The 18,075-nt window shown below is 23.3% G+C and overlaps 1 protein-coding gene and 1 long non-coding RNA gene across 17 annotated transcripts in view; one reads left to right on the plus strand and one right to left on the minus strand.

Annotated features, from left to right (window-relative positions):
* The window catches only part of LOC114128466 (uncharacterized), a 274,228-nt gene that overhangs the window by 201,846 nt on the left and 54,307 nt on the right, over positions 1-18,075 (plus strand). For 15 of the 16 annotated variants that reach the window (XM_027992968.2, XM_027992967.2, XM_027992966.2 and 12 more), the window contains 2 exons: positions 3,436-3,602; positions 8,928-8,972. In XM_027992968.2, the coding sequence (XP_027848769.1) occupies positions 3,436-3,602; positions 8,928-8,972 (212 nt within the window). The remainder of the gene's footprint in view (positions 1-3,435; positions 3,603-8,927; positions 8,973-18,075) is intronic. The other variant, XM_027992970.2, reaches the window with a different exon arrangement.
* LOC126548998 (uncharacterized) lies at positions 10,142-11,443 on the minus strand. The gene is made up of 3 exons (XR_007603140.1): positions 11,200-11,443; positions 11,059-11,122; positions 10,142-10,371 (listed from the first exon to the last, which is right to left on the minus strand). It is a non-coding gene; the product is annotated as an uncharacterized LOC126548998 (long non-coding RNA).

Genomic DNA, 18,075 nt, shown 5'->3' on the forward strand with positions numbered 1-18,075 from the left:
TTTTAATGTAATTGAGCGGTAATTTTCGTGCTAAAATGTTTGCATATTATCATAAGATGGCTAGTAGTAATAATAATACCCCGTTTTTTTTTATTCCCCGTTTCTATGGAACTTACTTTACTAGCGTTAAATATTGGTTTATTATGAAACATACATACTCGTTACATTTTCTGAAATGCATCTCATTAAAGTGCCTAAAAAACGTGTAAACACTAGATGGAGTGATTGACTAGATAGTTTTAAATTCTAAATAACAAAATATAATTATGTAAATAAGAATTTTAAACTAGTAATAATTATTTCCAATTTTATTTACATCAATTAATTATCAAAAAAAATATTTAATTTAACAAAAACAAATTAGAAAGAAAAATCAAAGGAATTTAAAAAAAAAAATTCTTATAACCAATGGTATTACTTATGATTATTTATGTTCAATCTTTAATTTTATCACACAAAAATTCAAATTTACCATTTTTTTTTTGATACAAGCTTTTATTCAAACTAATTTAACTGTACCAGAAGAACATTGTAGCTTGTGCACTGATACAATTATACTATTATTAACTGAAGAACATAGTACGATAGTATGTTAATCGTCTGATTCCTTAAATAAATTAAAAATATCAACAAAATATTTAAATTTATATCAGTAAAAAAAAAAAAAAACATATTTCTATAAATTATAATATTAACTACAATAGGTATATATGTAAATATTATATAGAAGACACGCATAGTTTTAATGAAGTTCAAATTGTATCACTAATAATTTATTTATATTACCTCTTTCAAAAATAAACTAAAAATTAAAACCCAATTCAAATAATTATTAAAGATATAGATATAATGTATAATGTATATTAATATTATATTTATAATAGGTATACATTATAAGAATTTACGGGATAAATGGATTTTTAGTTTGGGTATCACATAGTTGATAAGTTAATGTAATATAAATTAATAATGACTGTTTAAAACTGAAAGTTTGAAAAATATTATCGTACTACCTATAATCATTATGATGATGATTGTTTTTTTTCTTGTAAAAATATAGTTTAACATTGTTTATTTGTTTTTATTGTATAGAATCAGTATATAAATATTTTAAAGTAAATGACAATATATATATATATTCATTTTAGTATGAAAATATTATCTATACACAACACATTGACGACTAACTTAAACCATATTATTTCGTTTTAAAACTTCTAAGCAAGTTTTAGAATTCAACTTATTTAACTAGGGTATAGACTAATTTTCAACAACTTTACTTTTAGTCCTTGAGAATTTCATCTTATTTATAATGAATATTTCAACATAATAAAATACAGTTCATTATACTTCACATGTATACAATAAGATTTTGGTAATTTACATTTTATTATAATAATTATCTAATAAATCGTCAATTTGAACAAGCAGAATTAAATTTTCATACGTAAAAATGTAAGAGAATAATTTTCTCTTATATGCCGTTTACACTGAAAAGCAAAAAAAAAAAAATCGTTATTTTTATTTATTTGAAATAAAATACTGAATGTTTTTGATATCATAACTGAAATATTTTTTTTTGTAATTAATTGGTACATGAATTTAATATTATGTACACACTAGATATATAGAATTACGTAAGAAGTCTATATGTATATTATCAGAAAAAACGTGGTTATCGACTAGTATATCTGGTAACTCAAAAGTTAATAACAATAATATAATATGGTATAAATATAATTAATATAATATATTATTATAATATTTAAATGCTTATAGTTTCATAAATAAATAATATCATAAAGACATAAAATATACTTAGTAATATAGGGAAATGGAAATCTTAGCTCAAAATTGTGTTTCGTATACAATGATTTATCACTGAATTTATATTTAACATATTTACTACCAATCACTTACTCGACAACTAATGTATAACAGAGCGGCACCCACGTGTCCACCTTTTTTTATTAAATTCTAATTGAGAAATAGTATATTTTGACTTGGATTAATAATATTTGCATATTTTGTCTATGCTATACATAGAAATTTTATTATAATAAAATGTATGTACTAAAATAACATAATAATTTTTTAATAAAAACTTTTATGTATTAATTAAAATATATATTCACATGAAGCTCTAATAACACAATTATTTGAATTAAATTATATGTTATTATGTGACGTATGTACCTAAATATAAAATATCCATTAATTGATTAATAAAAAAAAAACCCCATCATACAATTTAATAATCAATTTCATGTATACTTTTTAACTTTTAAAAAATTATTATTATGTCTTTTTTTATTGCTCTCCCGTTTATAAGATACGTTATATATTAATCATAAATTGGTAAAATTAATTATAACATAATATGTCATATGTGTATTATCTAATTCCTTGTTCATTACGATTACATCTTAAAAATGTTGCAATTATATACATTTAAAAATAAATATAAAACATTTTATTCACTACCTTATAGTTACCTGTTATCGCTTTGATGTCGTTTAGATATAGATTATTCAAGTTGTTAAAGTCTTTTAAAGAACATTTTAACTTAAAACTATTTTGGGATTCACCATATGTGATACTAATACATCTAAATTTTGTTATTATAACTATTCGAAAACATTTTAGTCATTTATTATAATTTGCATTATTTTTTTTTCATATTTTCTTTTTTTTTTTTTCTTGTGAACTAAGAAAAGTAAGACACTGGTTATGATAAAATTAAAAAACCTTTAATAATTTGTACACTATACAATACCAACTGATTTCAAAAAGTTATAGTTTTTCTAGACCAAGAAATACCATACATATACCGGTATACTCATATAGTGCATATCTGTTCGTATGATATCAATTACGAAGTTAGCGTAGATATTAAAAAAAAAAAAAAATTGGCACACATACATTACACTCTAGAAAAAAAAAATTATATTCGAAACTAATTTAGGGGAATGAATAGTTTATACGAAAATATATTCAATGCAGTATTTAACATATTTTCCAACGTAACGCAATTGCTATCTTTTATTTTCACTCATTCTTATAAGTTATACATGACAATGAAGATTTTATAACGAAAGTAAATACGCCAATTTTTGACACTTACACACTTTTTATTTTATGCTGTTAGACCTGTTAGTACAGATTTACTATTTTTATTCTTTCGTCATAATAATACTTATCACATAATATAATATAAATATATACATAACTACGTAAATATAGATGTGACACAAATCATCATGATTTAAAATAAAAAGTTTTATGATTGACGATTGTTAATAAAAAAAAAAACAAAGACAGTTATTTCTATTCATACATTTTCATAGCCACTCGTGTTATGATTCAGATAATGTATCTATTTATTATTTAATATATGTTTAAGACTAATCGAGTTTTATGTATAAATATGTTTAGAAAGATCTGTTCGCATCCAAGCTAGAAGCGACCGAGTCAAACGCACGAGATAGGAAACTATCGTCGTCGTCTAGTGGCAGCATGAAATCCAAATGGTTGAAGGCTATCAAAAGCCTGAAGACGACTAGTGGGCCAACTAACAACAATACTACGCAAAAGGATGAAAAGTGAGTCGTTTTATAACAATTTACTATAACATATTATGTATAATAGGTATTCTTGTAATATAATACTCTACTAATTTTTTTTTATCTAATAAAATAATAGTAGGCACGTCTTAGATTTCTATAACATTATAATACATACATACATAATTTATTATAACTATTATTACATTATTTACTATTTTTTCTCGGTTGATTTGTATTTTTCATAGGAAATAATAATGTATATTAGTGTTGGTTATTAGGTATATATTTTTTTTTATAATTTACAATAATATATGTTATATCCTCAATTTAACGTAGCTAACAGGAGATTTGTAACATATATTGTACAAAAGTAGGATATTAAAATATAAAACCAACAATCTCATCGGTCGGTTAAAATATTTTGTACTTATTTTATTATTACCAAAATAATAGTAGAATTTGATGTTTAACATCCACAGATACCTGTTCAGATATAATTTATTGTATTTAGCTTGCGCACTGAGTCACAAAATTTGTAAGACATATAGAAATAACAATATATATGTACATATGTATATGATGATCCATTTAAAATATTAAACTTATTTTCTAAGTTAAACTTTGTTATTTTTATAATGTGAATTTTTAAGTTATATGATTTACAATACCTATCTAATATTACTAAAAAAAAATCAAAAATGTGTAATCGCACTATGATAAAAAACTAAAAAAGTTACACAAAATATATGTATTATATAAATTATAAATACTTTAAACGAAAAACAGAAAAATTTACTTAAAATTAATGTAGCTATTTAATTTTGGATCAAATCATATACGTCGTATCACCATTTATTATTTTCTACAATATTATATATACCTATGGTCGGCAATAGGTAGAGTGGAAATAACTGAGCCACAAAAAATATTTATTTATTTTTTGTTTTTAATGCTGGTTATCTGTACGTAATAGATGCTTAATTTATTTTTTTAATGTAGGTATCGATTTAGAGATCTTAAAGAATAATATTATTATAGTTAAATATTAACTGATATATACCTTAAAAACTCTGAGCATAAGTCGTTCTTCAATAGTAAAAAACTTTAAAAACTAACTCGGAATAAAAAATATAATTTATCTCATTACACCTGTCAGTATAAAATTGTATTACTATTAGTATAAATTATATTATACTAAATTAAATAATTTGCTTTAAACAACTTAAACTATACAATGTGTTCCTTGGGTTACCGGCTGACGTTGTATGAAAGTAAACCTAAAATGATGAAGAAATATCCTTTAAAAAAAAGGCCTAACTTTTTTATTTTTCATGTTATGGACAATTTAACTTTTTTCAAACAAAACCAAATCTACCACGCATTTGTTTATATTTATCCAAAACTTTTCAAAATTTTAACAATTTTTTTTTTTTTTTTTAAGATTTTTAGTTTTTCTATTAACCAACATATGCAATTAACCTAGAAATTATGAAAATAATTATAATAGATGAAAAAAAGAAAACATTTTTTATCAAAAGTAAGAATTTTTAAAAATAAATCACATATCATTCCTGATAATTCAATATTTAGTATGGGTTTTTTTGTTTGTGTATAATTTTACTGAATAATACCTAGAGTACCTCAAAAGTTTGGTTTTCATAGCTTTCATAATTATTGTAGAGTTATACGTAGTTAATGGTTACTATCTTAGTTTTCTTAGAATCGAATATTGGTCGTTAATTTTATTAATTGTTAATCATTTAATATTTATTTTTATATTAATTTCATTTATTTATATCACCTCAGGTGAGTTTATGCCTCATTTAGGCCTGATGTTTAGTAAAATTATAAATAGCCAATAATTACAATCACAAAAGATTTGTAATGTTTAATTACGTTTAACTCTGCAATATGAAAGATATGAAAATTAAACTTTTAAGGTATTCTAGGTATTATTCAGTAAAATTATACACAAACAAAAAAACCCATACTAAATATTGAATTATTTGGAGCAATATGAGATTTATTTTTAAAAATTCTAACTTTTGATAAAAAATGTTTCTTTTTTTAAATTTATTATAATAATTTGAAAACCTCTAGTTTAATTGCGTATGTTGGTTGATAGCATAACAAAATATCTTTAAAATAAAAAAAAAATAAATTATGTTAAAATATTGAAAATTTTTGAAGAAACATAAAAAAATACGTGGTAGGTTTGGTTTTGTTTGAAAAAAGTTAAATTAACATAAGTTAAAAAATAAAAAAAAGTTAGACACCCTCTTTAAAGGGTATTTTTTCATCATTTTAGGTATACTTTCGTATGACGTCGGCTGGTCACTTACCCCCAGAACACACTGTATTTTAACCAGAAAAATAAATACATTAATAATTATTAACTAAAAATATTAAAAGTTTTTTGGCTCTCTTAATTTAAATTTTTTTTTTTCAAATTATCTAGACCACCATAGGGGATTTAATTGTTGACCCCTGATTTATAAGTTGAGTATGTAACAGATTACATGTAAAAATATCCCCGACAAATATCCCAAAAACAAAATATCCCGAGTAAATATTAATTCAAAATTTAAATATTTTTATAAAAGTTACAATTGTATTGTACAATTATTATTGACATTTATAGAATACAAAAATATTAAAATGATGTATTTTTTGTCAAACATTATTGTACTTATTATAATACTACCTAAGTTACGTGCTATTGGTTTTAAATATGTATTGTTATTAGTTTTATCATATCCTTCTTTAACGGCATTTAACCACTTGTCCAAACTTTTATATTTTTGCCTTTTTTTTTTTTTTTTTTTGCTAGTACTTCATATTTGAATAAATTCTAGCATTTTTTAATTTAAAATTATAAAAAGTGTTAATTAAATTAATTAATTTAAGACTGTTAACTCACTACAACACGCGTTGTAGATAATGATATAAAATGACACACTATTAACTATATCATTACCAAATAACAAATAACACGCATTCACTTTTAGATAATGTTCGATTATTGTTACTTCTAATCACAATTATTATAATAAAGATTTGAGTTATTATTCATGCAGGATATTTTGTCGTGAATATTTTTCTGGGATATTTTTACCAAGATATTTTGTCACGGAACCTATATAATATAACACTGCATAGAGTATATTTTATGTATACATAGGACTGATGAGATTGGGCGTCTAGATAGATTAACGTTTAGTCAAATAAGTAGTCAGTCGTGTAGCCTACAGCTGCTAATGAGCTTACAACTCGAATTCATATACATATATATTATAATATATACTCGAAATTCTTGTCACAACAGCGCAGTAATCGGATACTTACGTTACAAGAACTTCAGTGGATATCCCTGCGCACATAATATAACTGCGAAAAACAAAACGATAATATAACGTTACAAATTGTGTGCCAGTGAATATTAGGATTATTATACGAAACAAAAATAATATAATGTAATGTGATTTTTTTGCGCTTGCAAAGAAAATCTTATATTTTTGCCGATGCTGCCTTTAAATCATTTTTATAATATATTGTATACCATCGTCTCAAAAGTGAAAACAATAATTTATCACGACAAACGGTTCTTTAATTGCATTTAAGTACTTATTGTATGATTAAACCAATCATTTGATCTCTTCGTTAGTAGATCAATCATTAAAATGATATTTTTTAAATTGTATCAAGAACTCTAACGATTAATGAGCAAACCGGCAGCAATGCCATATATTCTAGTATCATATTATAATAAATATCATATGTTCCTTCTCAATTATTAAGAAAATAAAATTATTTTTCTTCATCAAAATGTAACTAATGCTATCTAAGTTATATAACTTATAATACAATGCTATTCACATGTATAATTATGTACCTACCATTTATTTTGACACCTATCATTTCTTTAAGCAATTGAAACGACTCGTGAACGTTTATTTTTTTATAACGGCACTTATATATATATATATATATATAATATATATATATTAATTTCCAGTCATATAAAATGCATTAAGTCACACATTTCACTAAAAATTATGTATAACCAAATATTCAAAACTTTAATGTATTAAATTGTACTATAAAAAGTAATAATACATACAATTTTTCTAAATGTATAGTATATATTTAATTTCTTGAAATTCAAAATATCAGAGTAGAAAAAGTAAGTTATCATTTGAAAAAAAATAAGTGTGTAACACCATATAACACTTCTTATAAGATAAAAAAAAATCTATGTAATTGAAAATATGGTCATTGGCTATTTTAAAAAATTTCAAAAACTATAATTAATAATTATTCATTATTAAAGGATAAAATAAGAGTGACTATTCTTGGTGCATCATTCTCTATAAATCATGATAAATTTAAAAATGATTTTTATCATCAATTTAATTTAAAATTTTAGATTCAGATTTAACTTCAATAAAATGTTTTTTTTAAATACTTTTTTTTTTAAGTTTAACATTGAATTCTTTGCCAGAAATAACTTTACTAGTAAAAAATATTTATCCCTTGAGAGTACTGGAAATTAATTCTTAAAACTAAAATTGTATAATTCTAGCATAAAAATGTCTTATTGTTCCTTTAGATACATCGAAAGTTATAATGTCATACACAAAAGTTTTACCTTTTAAGTTAATTTTATAGCAGATAAATGTATTTATAATTTTTATCGATAGATCAAAAATTATCAACTACACTGTTAACTACTTTGATAAAGAAGTTTTTTCTTTAATTATAATTTTTCGACAAAAATGTTTGAACTTAAAATATATTATAATTATTAATTTTTTTTTTTTAATGAGAAAAAATTTAGCTCCAATTTATATTTTTTCTGTGAAGAATATTTTAATGTATAAGTATACTATATTCGATATAATGTGTATGACGTATGTAAATAAAACAAAATATTGTCATATGATGTTTATAAAAAAAAAGTAATAATAATAATAATGTAAAAAACATCCTTGAATTCATTTTATACCACTTAAAAAAAGCTCACATTTAATGTTAAAAATGTAATATAGTTAAAAAAACTAAGTAAATAATAAATATTTTTAATATTTTTACACTGTATACTGTATAATATATATGCAGCAACGATCACATTTTTTCTGGGACACCTAGTTATTTTATGGGAATATGAATTCGAGTTGTAGTTTAATTAACCAACTTAGTATCATTATTTAATATATTGTTTATTAATTTAGTTGTTTTTTATTCAGCTTTACTAACATCATGTTTTGTGTGTTTTTTTCATTTTTTTGTTTGGCTGTTTGATGTGTGCTCTCGCCAAATAAAAAAAAAAATAATTATACTTATACCTCGATAAAAAAAAAGGAAACACCAAATGTACCACGCGGTATCGACCATAATTGCAATGAGGTAATTGTTTTATTATTATTGTTTGTAATTTATACTATTATTGTTATTATTATGCTCACATGTACATTACAGGATATTATATTGAATGCATATAATATTTATATGGTACTGTCGGACCGGTCACAACATTATTATAATAACAATTGATAGTAATTGGTATTTTTTATCAATATTCTTAAAACCTTTTTTAATTTTTTATTTATTTTGTCGTCAACATATTACACTTAAAATTACACTATCAAAGTCTTTCAAAAAATTTTTCTACGATATTTTACAAAATATAAAGACTCAAGCGAAAAGTATATAGTTCCAAAACATAAAACAATATTTTGGATCGATCATGGCTTTCAGAAATCTCGGTCATAATTTATACATACTTACCATTGACGTACACGTTCATGAGTGGACATTGTATACAATAATTTCTCCTCAGGACGCTCGAGGGCATAGATATAATATTATAAGAAAGAAAACAAACAGTTAAGTTGAAAATAAATTAACAACACATTCTAAATTTAATAAAAACTGTTTTTGGGCGTATGATTTTATTTTACACATTTTGTAAACATATATATTATATAGAATATAGATCATGTCCGACAGTCTCCATATCGTTGATATATACAACACGAATAACACTGCTTTGTTTAAAAGTTGTGTAAAATTATTATAAATATACAAACATTGACTCATCGATCGTCTAGAATAAAAAATTTACACTTAGTTTGCATTGTAGTTCCATTGGACAAAAAGACGTAGTTGTCACAGTGACATTTAGTATCGAAAATATCTGAATAATGTATATCCATACCGAAGTTTAACCGTTGTTGACAAAATGTCAATAGCAAATTTATATACGCGTGTGTCCACATATTCAAAATTTAATATTTATTAGAAAATAATATCACTCGTCGAGTTGGTCACAATAACAGTTTCAACGAAGATCGGAATTCTCCGAGGCTGTCAAATAATATGTATAATATGTATAATTTTTATTATATTTTTATTTTAAGCAACTGTAGTTCAGTAAATATTTTTTTAGCATTTTATTTTTCTGCACGCTATTTTTCTTTATTCTTTCTTTTCGAAGTAATTAATCTTTCGATATTATTTGTATGTAGAGATGTAGAAATACTCAAAAGTTAGTAATTACACAATATCATAGACAATTCAAAACAGTTAAAATTAAAAAAAAAAATTTGTTATTATTATCTACTGAATAAGTAATTTTTATATTTGCCTATATAATTATTCCTGTTATCGATCTGTAATGATGGTATAAATTCTGAACAAATTTAACGTTTTCAATAAAAGTGTTATCAATATTATATTTTTTAATATATCTTCTTTTTCTTCTTTTAAGTGTTTATAAGTATGTTTTTTCAGCCTCTATAAGTTGCTATAGGATAAATAACAAAGGAATTCAGTTTTAATTCCCATAGATAAAATATAATGTATTTATATATTTTTTAATTATTTAAATGATTTTCATAAGTAAAGTTACAGATAATAAAATAGTTTTTATAATTGAATGTAATTTTCTGCAATTTTATGTACTCGTATATTAAATTTAAAGTTTATGGTTAACGTTTATATATTATATTAAAAACTTAACCAATTAAAAAAAAAAAAAAAAAAAAAAATGAGAATATTTTAACTGAAAAAAATTCAGAAATAATGGATACATAATTAATAATTAGATAGTTAGGTAATGTAGATAGTATTAATTGCATGTAATCTAAATTACGCACATAAAGATCCACAGTTTTTGACTAATTGGCACCAAACGTTGCACAAATATTATTTGAAATTCCAAATTAACCGTAAGATTATTAAAATGTTAGCCATTGGTTACAGCTATTACCTATATAAGTAAGCCAAATTTAATGATTGAAGTTTATAGAATTAAAAAATCTCGACCGATTTTGACAATTTAAGAAAGAAAATACTAATAATAGATTAAGCCTGTTATTTTAGATTGACTTCCCCGCTATTAATGATGTTAAAATCATATTTGTATAATATTATGGCGTATTTGTTTATTGCTGATTGCAATTGGTAGTATTACATTAAAAATGTTACTTACTCCAATTAAGTGGATTTCCTATCTCGGTTTCATTTATTCCAAGGCTATACCAGCTATAGTATTACTATAAAATACAATTTATATAAAATTTATTTTGGTATCTACTAAAATTCAAATTTTAACACATAAGTAAGTTTATACTTTTAAAATTTCAACTGTATCACCCATCTCTATAAGTTGTATGATATTATAATTCTCTGAAAGTGACATCATGTTTTTTTAAATTTTGAAAAATTCTAGTAAAATTCGAGCAAAACCAGTCATAAAATAAAATTATTTGAATGATTTTAACTCTATAACAAGTTTTACTGAATCGTTAAGCCTGATTATTTAATCTAAGGATATAATAGTCAAATCGGTTTCTATAGTAATTATTTTTACTTCATCCGCACAATTTTTAAGTTTTAACAGATAAACGTATTTGAATCATTAATGGAACTGAATATCATATTTGTATAGGTACATACTTTATATACAAGTTTAAATGTATCTAATATATATCTACAACTTCTAGTATATATTTATATTATATGTACAAGCATAATGTCAAATAAATATTTTTATATATTTAAATCCCAGAAAAAAAAACAGATTAATAATTCCTGTGACATTATCATAAAGACGTAATATATCATTCTTTGGCAATATCACTTAGTCCGAACCGGGATAAATAAATAATTCGGTAGGGCGATATATTATATTAATTCATGCTTAGGTATATATATAAACGTGGGATATAATGTATGAATATCCAACGAAAATACCTTTTACCTCCCTTTTGGTCTGCTGTAGATTGATAGACGGAAAAACGCATTCTGACGTGGAAAAAGAGAAATCATGATATAATATGTGCATAATATTATATACATAGGTTACAAATTATAATAAATATCCAAAAGGACGCTTTAAGGTTTGTTATTTATAATGCTCACCATTTAGTATAGTTATGTTATGTTATTCAATTTTTAATTAAATATTATAAAAGATGTGAACAATTATAAATAATATTCTTTATCATTCAAATTGAGAGTAGATAATAATATAGAATATATTTTACCAAATGACACGTTAACCTTTGAAATAATAAATCGAAGAAAGATTGTCTTTACCGACTGAATACCGCATCAGTTGCATTTATACATATTAATAAGTAAATACGTCTCTCATTAATGTTTTTTGGAAAATCTAACTTTTGATTTTTATAACAAGGTTTTATTATTCCATATTTCAACATCAAATAGTTTTGTTAAATTCATATAAAATTGAAAGTAATTAATTTCATTCCGACTGCGATAACTTATTATATTTTGTCGACCGAACCTTGGCGTGGTATAAATATGAAATACGTCATTATACGTGAATTGTTAAGACATGGATAGAAGTTGTTTACAAGTAGTTAATATATTTATACATAATAAGAAAGAGTACCACACATAACACTATCCATACATATACAATATACCTACCGACAGTATATATTCTTAAGAGTACAAAATAATGATCTTCACAATTCACATCGTATTTGCTGTATTATATTAAGAACCCACAGTAACTTGCTAACAAAATATTTCTTACTTAAATTTAGCTTGAAATAAACATTATTATTGAAACTAGAATCACCTTTCATTTAGCCACAATTGTAGAATATAATAATATTATCACTGCAGAAACGTGAAGGACGTTCAACCCATCTTCATACAATATTTACTTATTACTTACCGGGAGAGACTATTCGTTTTAGCACGACATGTATAATTTTAAAAAAGTCAAATAATATTGAATTTATTCGGTTATTAATATATTAATATGAATATTATTCTAATTTAAAATTAAACAAACATACATTTGAAATTTGTCACGTTTTACATAATTTGTGGGTATTCAAATTTAACAAAATAAAAAGTGTAATATACTAATATGTTGTAATTTATCTAAGTCATTTTATAATTCTATAATAAATTATAAATCCATATTAGTATAGTATTGTCTAATCGGAAAACCATATTAATTGTAATAAATACATCAAAACATATTTTCAATTAATTCTAGTGAAATACATACTTTTAATTAGGTCTAGTAGGATACATATTTTATTAAAAGACGATTAGAAATCTTGAGTTTATAATATAATAGGTAAAATTAATTTAATTATTATGTATCTACTTAACTTTATGTATTGTAAATATAACAGGTCTTAATAAAACATTTTTAAATTTAAAAATAAACCATTAAGGCATCAACAAAGTAATGCACATACAATAATAATAGTTGTACTTGAAAATTAATAGACATTTTTGTTTGTAAAATTTTTTACTAAAACTATTCTTTTTTTATGTTAAGTGTTAAATAGTTAATAAATTACTACTAAAAGTTTTTTGATCTGTCCATATTGTCTATCTACTTTTTCATTTTACGATTGATCACCTTACATCAGCGTTTCTTAAACTTTTTTATCCGTGGAACCCTTTTTTTGTCCTCTTTTATCGGGAAACTCCTACGTTTTTTTTAAAAAAATGTCAACTATTTTTATTTAGCTTTCAATTATAAGGTACTACAGTTCAATAATCAGAACCTCTATTCTGTTTCAATAGCTTTAAATTTTAATAAATAAAATATTTTTTTAAGCTAACTAGGTACTAATAATTTTTAAAGAAATTTTCTTGGAAATTTTGAAAAATTCGCTAACAATTCGTGGAACCGTGAAATAATTTTTACGGAACCCCAGGGTTCCGCGGAACACAGATTAGGAAACACTGCCTTACATAATACTACATCATAGTTTTTTCTAGAAGATATGCTTCTTTGTTTTAAACCAATTCAAAATTATGGCTGGATTTTATTATTTTTCCAAAAAAAAATCAAATGTTTAAAGCCATTGTTCAAATTTTAAATAGTTAAATTATACAGATACACAATATTTTCAATGGATACATACGATATACAAATTAAGATACAGTCGATTATTGGTAACTCAAAGTTCATGGGGAAATAAAAAAAATTCTTCTTGCTAAAAATGTCGAGTATTTAGCTTGATTTTGTATGTAAACAAGTATTTATTTATTTATGAATATATATGTCGGTTACAAATAAAATCAAAAACAAAATTTACACTTAAATTTATATACCAACTTATTTGTTATCACTTTTAATTATATTTATTTATATAATATAATGTTTTCGATTATTTTTTCTATACAATTGAATATTGTATTGAATAATATAAATCCCACATATTTTTATTGTCAAGATTCGATTTACAGAGAATCAAGTATTATGGTTGGATTTTACGAATTAAGTCATAAGATAAAATATAATCTCCGTGATAAACTATTTTTAGTATATAATATGTATTGATTTTACCATTGCTTTATATATGTATTTACTAAATTTAAGTATGAAAATTTAAAATATCGAAAAAATGTTCAAGTTAGTTAATTTTCAAATTAAATGTTGTATACAAGATGGTTTTTTTTTATTAGAAAAGATAAAATAATCAATCTGTAATTTTTTTTTACATAATGAGATTTACAAGTTATTTTGGCATGTAAAAAGGGGTGCCCAGTGACACTACGTCAGTGGGGAGTTTTTTTTATTTAAAGCGTATACAAGAAATTATGGAAATGTATTCTATTTTATTTTAATAATAGTTACTATTTTCTCTTGATTAGACAATTTGGAGATCGTTTATTAGTTTCCAAGGACATCAATGAAGCTAGAGATACTAATTAAAATATGATTATTATTTTAGAATACAAATATTTTTTTAGCTTGTGGATGTTGATAATTGAATAAAAATATATTAAGTATCTACCTAATGTGATAAATTTTAATAATTTTTAAACACATTACAATAATATATACTTTAATAAACAAGAATAACAAAAAACAAAATAATGACAAAAATTTAAAGTACCTACCTTATTTAAAATATTAAAAATATTACAGATATTTTTTAATAAAAAAAAAAAATCCACATACATATTATTTAACATTAATTTTTAATAACAGCTTTGGTAATAAATATATATTTTGCACATTATACATTGCATATATAAATTTAGTTTTACATTAAATATCAATTAAAATAAATCATTGTAGGTGGTGTCATATAGTTAAAACAAAATCATTTGCTATTTAAAACATATATATTGTGATAATATTAAGCACAAAATAAATAATAATAATAATAATAATATTAATATTATTATCTTAAACGCAGCCACGTACCGTATAAATCATCCAGTCTACATGTATGGCGCAGTTAAGGCAATTTTCACCCTACAGTCACGGTGTAGTGTCGATTTTCTTCGAACGTCACCGGTGGTAGAACCCACCACCCGCCTCTTTTGTCCCGCGCGACCTTGATCGGAAAATTCGGAATAACAGCCGTCACCACCCCTCATGACTGACAGATGTTGCAGCAAGCAGTAGATGTATTTTCACTGTTTCCCTACCAGTATTTCCCCCCACAACTACACCTGCACTGAGTCCCTCGACAATCGCCATACATTGCCCCAACGTCTTTCTTCACTCTTCGTTTTGATGTATACAAGAAGATATTTTTTTAGCGTATGGTATGCATATTATTCCTATTTTATTGTTATTAATTTCGTAATAAATATAATATATTAAATAATATTTAGAAATGATATAAATAACCATCATAGATACATTCTTATTACACATAATTTATAATACTTACAATGTAAGTCTTAAATTGTAACGCAATATCGCTTTCATAGAGAAATACAATATTGTTAAATGATTTCTTACAATAAAGGTTTGGATTCGCCTAATCATCAATACATTATTTGATTTTTTTAATTATTTTATGTTTAAACAATTTTTTATTATTTTAAAACGTACTAGTGAGGTATTTTATAATGTTAAAAATAGCCACTTGTATCTACAAATTTACAGTGTAAAATAAAATAAAAAATGATAATTACTTCAGTTTACTTGGTATTTGTGTGCAAAACGTATAAACACAAATATAAAACTTATATACATTTAAGAATAATAATTATTAATTATCAACCATTTATTAACATATAAGATCTTTGAATAAATCCTAAAAATTCAGTATTGATTTTTACTTTCCAAACAATGTTATATCAAATTCATATTGTGTGAAAGTACATAACCAAAAATTATTTGGTCATTATATTGTGATTTTTGTTGTCCAATAATTCGAGTTATAAAAAAAATTGTATCATGATCCTTATATTTTGCATATGATTTCAACGGAGTCATATAATATGGATTTTAGAAACCTTTAATAAGTTGCACCATGGTGGTTAAATTTATTAACATAACTATTTTTCATAAAAATAACCGATAACACTTTATGTCTCTCAAATAATGATCCTTAAAAAAATAATAATAATCCTAAACCCTCACTTTTAGTCATACGGTGAAAATCGTTAAAAACATCGAGGATGGGTTCGCAATTCCCTAATTTAAATTTATATAATACTAGTTATCTTGAACTTTTTAGAATAAGCCATCAGTCACTACTAACATTAAGTTTGAAAATTATAACTAAAATTATAGTTGATTTTAAAATGCCATCAAAAATACTAATTTTATTAATGCTGATTTGATACGTTATATAATACTAAATCGTAATGAGGATCATTATATATCACGGTAGATAATAATGCTATTAATCATGGTAAAATATTTTCAATCTAACACTGAAAAAATTCGTGATTTATTTTCTTAATATAACACATCGTTTAAGAGAATATCAGCGCACTATTTGTTTTCTCCCTCTGGCCCACGTGCAACATAGACAAAACGCATTTACGCAAAATCATTTTTTCTATATTTTTAAGTAATCTTAGAGTAAAATTACCTATTACAAAAAAGATAGGTAATAATATTTTTGAGGGAATGACATATCTATTTTATATTTTATTGTTATTTGACTTTCAAAATAAACAAAATAATGTTATATTTATAAACGATGTTTAAATTATTTTGAGACCATATTTTAACAAATCGATATGTCATTTCTTCAAAAATATTATTTTCTATTTTTTTTGTAGTAGGTTTTTATTCTAAGATTACTTAAAATCACAGAAAAAATGATTCTGCGTAAATGAGTTTTGTCTATGTTGCGCGTGGGCCAGAGAGAGAAAACAAATAGTGCGCTGACATTCTCTTAAGCTTTTGTCTTTTTTTTTTTAATACTTATCAAAATATAAAACTCGTTGAGGGGATAAGCTATTTATAATAGACCATCACTTGATTCAGTCTTTTACTAGCATGTTTTAGTTTAAAATTTGACGCTAATAAATAGTTCTTACGTCAGATTTTAAATTAAATTTAATTATTACAAAAAATGAACTTTTAAAATATAACTGTTTAATGTTTATAAATCTTTACAATGTTATTTTCTACGGCTAGTTCATAAATTGTGTTCAATTTATTATTATATATTGTAACATTTGTTAATATTTTATCATTCAAATAGTTTAATTTACTTAATTCGTTTTGTTTGGACGTTATACGTAATTAACCTGTCACCACTGAATGATTTAAGTTATAATGGTTTAAGTTAAAATGTGGTACTTTGTTAAAACATTGAGAGTATAGACTATAGGTATATATTTTACACCTTTTAAGTATATTTATACTTTAAGACATTTATAAATTCTAAAAATAACTTACTTATATTGTTCTTATTGAATTCAAGGGTTTATTAATGTTCAGTTACAAAACAATTTATAAATATTAATTATTCTTAGATGAGATTGAATTAGTCAATATAAATAGGATATTTTAATCATACTATATTCTTTATGAGTGGTTCTTTTATACATGATAAGCAATACTAACATTTTTTTAAATTTATTGTTAAATTATATACTTTTTTTTCGCTTTTGATTTTATGAGAGATTAAAGATTTAACAATTTTAAAGTCTAAACACAATTTCGATTTATATATGTTATTTTGCATCTATACAGAATCAATGGTGTCAAATAACTTTCAAAAGATTGCTGGAAATGACA

Source organism: Aphis gossypii, chromosome 1, assembly GCF_020184175.1.
Source record: "Aphis gossypii isolate Hap1 chromosome 1, ASM2018417v2, whole genome shotgun sequence".
Taxonomy (NCBI): domain Eukaryota; kingdom Metazoa; phylum Arthropoda; class Insecta; order Hemiptera; family Aphididae; genus Aphis; species Aphis gossypii.